At 43.0% G+C, this 4,876-nt stretch overlaps 1 protein-coding gene across 2 annotated transcripts in view; it reads left to right on the plus strand.

Moving 5' to 3' along the window:
• SARC_01697 overlaps positions 1–4,219 on the plus strand; it is a 4,737-nt gene extending 518 nt beyond the window's left edge. Inside the window, exons 2-11 of one of the 2 annotated variants that reach the window (XM_014304554.1) lie at positions 151–270; positions 536–674; positions 1,264–1,353; positions 1,677–1,732; positions 1,928–2,030; positions 2,314–2,468; positions 2,727–2,834; positions 3,287–3,422; positions 3,567–3,660; positions 3,953–4,219. In XM_014304554.1, the coding sequence (XP_014160029.1) occupies positions 151–270; positions 536–674; positions 1,264–1,353; positions 1,677–1,732; positions 1,928–2,030; positions 2,314–2,468; positions 2,727–2,834; positions 3,287–3,422; positions 3,567–3,660; positions 3,953–4,169 (1,218 nt within the window). In that variant the 3' untranslated portion in view covers positions 4,170–4,219. The remainder of the gene's footprint in view (positions 1–150; positions 271–535; positions 675–1,263; positions 1,354–1,676; positions 1,733–1,927; positions 2,031–2,313; positions 2,469–2,726; positions 2,835–3,286; positions 3,423–3,566; positions 3,661–3,952) is intronic. The other variant, XM_014304555.1, reaches the window with a different exon arrangement.
• The last annotated feature ends 657 nt before the right edge of the window (positions 4,220–4,876 follow it).

Here is a 4,876-nt window from a genome sequence, read left to right on the forward strand (position 1 = left end):
TCATGTATATATATATATATACTAGTGTACCTTTGTGCATTACACAATAGCCGTGTTATGCAAGCACTGAGGTTTTAAGCGGGTTGCGTTATCCACTATCACTTGCATGTGGGTTTTCATACCGTCTACCGCTTTTGCACATCCCTACAGCTGAGTCCGCAGAACGGCCATGTTAGTGATGATGGCACAGTGCCTTCGGCGTATGTGAGGAAAGGGTCGAGCCTGGCGGGTGTCGTACGAGAAAAGGCTCCGTTCCTTCATCCTCCAGGAGTGAGTGATATATTTTGCTCATTACTGTCGTAGCCTTCAGCTGTGTTAGTGCTTAGTGCAGAGTAGTTAGCGTGAATATTGGCTGTTTGTCAGAGTGTCTAATTAATATTGTCTAGTATGTGTGAATCCACTGTGCCAAAAACGCGTATATCCTGCGGTTCAAAAATCAAAACACGTTTACAGATGCTTATGTCCAATGACTAGTGGTGTTGTATGATTGTGGTATGTTCTAATATACGCTGACCCAATTAATCGGTACACCCAGCATCAGGGGTCGTTCAATAGCGAAAACTTTGGAGGCGAGTACTCAACATTGGGATCGACGAGGTCCATCTACGTCATCTACACAGGCGGTACTCTGGGCATGACCTATGGGGCAGACGGCTCGTTGCGCCCAGAACCACGTACGTACAGCTGAAGCAAGATGGGTTCCCTGTAATTGAGTAGTTGTGTGTAAGTATACAGAACTACGTACGTATAACGGTTTGTAAGTGTGGCTTGTGTAGCAATTTTCGGTTTTCTTTTCTCTGGAGTTGTACCGCAGAGACGGCTTTCTGCTCTCGCGAGGATTCTATGTGGTGCTGCACCTCGTTGTGTGTAGTACTTTGTTGACATTTGTTTCTTGAGTTGTGAACCGGTTTCAGCCGAGGCCTGGTACTTGAATTAGCGATTCACTGTACATTATGTAGTCTCGTCAGTCGTATGGATCAGTAGTCGTTGGAGCTGGTTGCACATCATTGCAGCAAGCGGCCTCAGGGACTGTACTCCAATACATATTTTGTATGATCAAACGTCCACATCAGAAACAGTGCATGTGCTTTGTATATTATGTTACTGTTATAAAGCCTTCAATTATATACTGCCGCACGAAACTGCGCGAATGTTGCGAAAAGCGGAAGCCATAGACTTCTTTCTTCACATTGCCAAATCCACACACAGAGAACCTCGCATAGCTATCTGGAAAATGAACCGGTTTTTTCTTTGTTCTATCAGACTTTTTGACTCAGAAGATACAGTCGTTGCCCGAGTTCCGGTCTCATCAGATGCCACAAATTGTCATAAACGAATGGGACGTCATTAAAGGTATCTAAGTATGTCACTGCTCATAAATTCTGTCGCCGGAAAGTGTGTGATGCCCGACCCTATATATATGTAGACCCGCTATCGCTTTTGTGTACAAACACAGTGTGACGCTTCGCTGTGCTGTGTCGCTTCTTCACAGTGTTTCACTTAGAACATTAGAGTACTAGAGTAATAAAGTAAAGTATTGCAGATAGTTTACTGATAACCCTTTCAGTTCAAGAGACTATAGACTATTCAATCTTCTTCTTTTTTTCTTTGTTCACATTCGTGCCCCTCTATCCGCCTTTGCTGAACTTCTGTGGGAAATGCACTTCATTGTGTAGATTCATCTGATATGGGTTTTCAAGAGGCAGCGAAGTTGGCGGAGGAGATTCAAGCAGTAAGTCTCGCTCACTTTCACGATTTTGCGTTCTGGTGTGCATACATCGAGTGACTAACTATATTGCACTGTGAAATCGTGGGGTGGACGCCATCGCACTGTGCTTATTTTTGAATATTCTGATGGGATGTTCAACAACGTGTACGTACTGTGGTGAATGCTTGCGCTAATATGCTTATACCTATGCAATGCCAGAACTATGATTCGTACGATGGGTTTGTCGTACTGCACGGCACTGACACCATGGCCTATACCGCAAGTACCCTGTCCTTCATGCTAGAGAACCTCGGAAAGCCAGGTGCGTTGTCGTGATCGGAAACGGACATTTCTTCTCGGCGATTTATTAACGATCGCCATCGAGTGGCTAGAGTATGAATATTTGCAGTGGATAGACGCACACATGGCAATTGTGTTTGTAGTTGTCGTGTGGTGCACTATTCGATTGTGGGGTGTTGAGCGTCTGGTTTTCAGTGTCTTCTGAGCATTTGCACGGTACGTGTAGTAGTCTGAAACACCTATGTTAACGCAATGGGTATAAGTTCGAATAACTCCGCCAGTAAATATGTCCACTTGGGTTGCAGTGATAGTCACAGGGTCATCCATTCCGCTGTGTGAGATTTACAATGACGCCAGAAGGAACGTGATTGTGAGCTTCATGTATGCCTCATCGTCTGACTTATGCGAAGTTTGCGTATTCTTCAACAATGTTCTGTTGAGAGGCAATCGGTGCAGTAAGGTGTGTATCGTGGTTTTTACCTAAAAAATATTCTTCCTGCTGTGTCATATTGATCCCAAACAATCTCATTTGATCTGCCAATGGGCTACCCATTGTTCCACAGCTGCTCGTGTGGCACAGTCTGCCATTCTCAAATCTCTCGCAGCGACGCAATTGTATATGTTTTCCGAGTGAGTGCGTTCCATACGACTCTTCATTTCATTGTAGGGTTTAGGGTTTTAGTTTTTTTGGTCACGCTTCAGTCCCCACGGCCTGCAGGTGTCAGTCCGCGAGCTCAACGCGTTCTGGTCAAATAATTTTCCACCATTGGGTAAACTGGGTGTGCATATGACGCTGACCAAAGATCTTCTGAGAGAGCCACCCAAGGTAAATTAGCGGCAAAGTGCATCGATTGGTACATTCTGTTCTCCTCTTTTCCCTTCCGCTTAGATATATCGGACTTGAGGCCGCGGACTGTTAATATTTTCTCACCTGCAATTGTTTGAGCGGTCTAAGTGAAGTCTCGCGCTTGTGAAGTAACATAACACATCGGTCGTCTCTATCACCGGATTCTGTTTGGGTCTGGAATTTCCGAACAACTTAGATGAGTTTTTAAAAGCAACAGGAAATATGCCATGTTTGAATCTGAAACATGTTTCAATAGCATGTTACATCTTTGTTCTTGTACGGTCATACAATAGGATTATGTATGTTCCTCGTATCACAATTTCTTATGAACCTAAATTCACTGGTCCTATTTATTTTAAGGGGCATTTCTGGATAAATTAGGAACTCGATGAAAATATATTACAATTCAATCTGGTTAAATTTATTAATAGGGGCATTTCAAAGTACACAAGGAATTCGATGAAAATATAATACAATTTAATCTGCTCCCGGGAATCAAGGCTGGACTGGTCCATAACATGATACAGCCGCCCGTGAAAGGCATAATTATGCACACTTTTGGAGCTGGTATGTCGCATCGATAGAATCGTTGAAATCAAACCCCTAATTTCTATTTTGTCCAGGGGAATCAGTATCTCAGTCATTCAATAGTGTCGCAGTCTAAAAGCTCGTACCTTTCAACCCACACTTTTCCAACCCAAACTATGTCAGGGAATGGACCAAGTGATCCGAGCTTGTGGGAAGTGCTTAAAAAGGCATCTGATCGTGGAGTGTACATCTACATTCTGACACAGTGTATAAGAGGGTACGTTAACGGTATCACCAAGCGTTGCTTGCAACTTCATTTAGTATTCGAATTTTTATTCTTCAAGTACATGACTCCGACTGCCGTTCATCTCCTTGCACTCGCGTAGTTCGTGCATACGTCTTTTTTGGCGTTGATTTTTGAATGGTCAGGGAATTCTGCCCCCCTATGCTGTCAATTACGATTTCCCGCTCGCAGCTGAGAGTTTGTCGAGGGTGTTCTTAACACTACACTTGTCTCGGATGCAGTACGTTTGTACTCAGATCGACGATGCATGTTCTGTTCACATCAGGTACGTGACGTTTGGGGAGTATGCGGCAGGACAGGGGGTATCAGCATGTGGTGGTATTTCAGGGTATGATATCACTGTGGAGTCGGCCTTTGCGAAAATGGGATGCATTCTGGGTAGGAATCTGCCAAGTGATGTAACGAGAGAGCTATTGGCATCAGATTTGCGTGGAGAGATGACTGTGGATATTTCATCAGATCATGTGCCGATGGGGCTTTAGGTTCGTATCTGTATTCTACATCGAGAATAAAGTGATTATATCGTCTGAAACCGTTTTAAAATGACAATAACAAACTCGTTACAGTTAGCGAGACGCCATGAATACATTTTTCAAGCATATAATTTCTCTCTTTGCAAGCCAAACGTTATAATAGATCTGATCACAATTTCCAGACCCACTTGTTTCGATTTCACTTCAAGCAGTATCTGAGCGAAATAGAAGAGTCATACGCTGGTGCTTAGTAGTTTTAAATGGATATGTTATCCGCACATTGCTATTTCTTAAACGTGAGGGGCATACGCTGGTGCTTAGTAGTTTTAAATAGATATTTAATGCATACATTGCTATTTATCAAACATAAGGTTCATACGCTGGTGCATAGTAGTTTTTAAATGGACATTTTACGCATACATTGCTATTTCTTAGACGTAAGGGTCATACGCTGGTGCTTAGTAGTTTTAAATGGATATTTTATGCACGCATTGCTATTTATCACACAGAAGGGCCATGCGCTGGGGCTTAGTGGTTTTAAAACAGTAAGGTCATACGCTGGTGCTTAGCAGTTTATCCAGCCTCTAAATTAGTCACACAGTTCCGTTCCCTCTTACTCGCTCAAATCTTGAAGAGGAATATATATATATATATATATATATATATATATATACTACGAAGTCGTACGACCGAACGGACGACGAACGAGGGAGTAG

This window comes from Sphaeroforma arctica (genome assembly GCF_001186125.1).
Source record: "Sphaeroforma arctica JP610 unplaced genomic scaffold supercont1.70, whole genome shotgun sequence".
Lineage (NCBI taxonomy): Eukaryota > Ichthyosporea > Ichthyophonida > Sphaeroforma > Sphaeroforma arctica.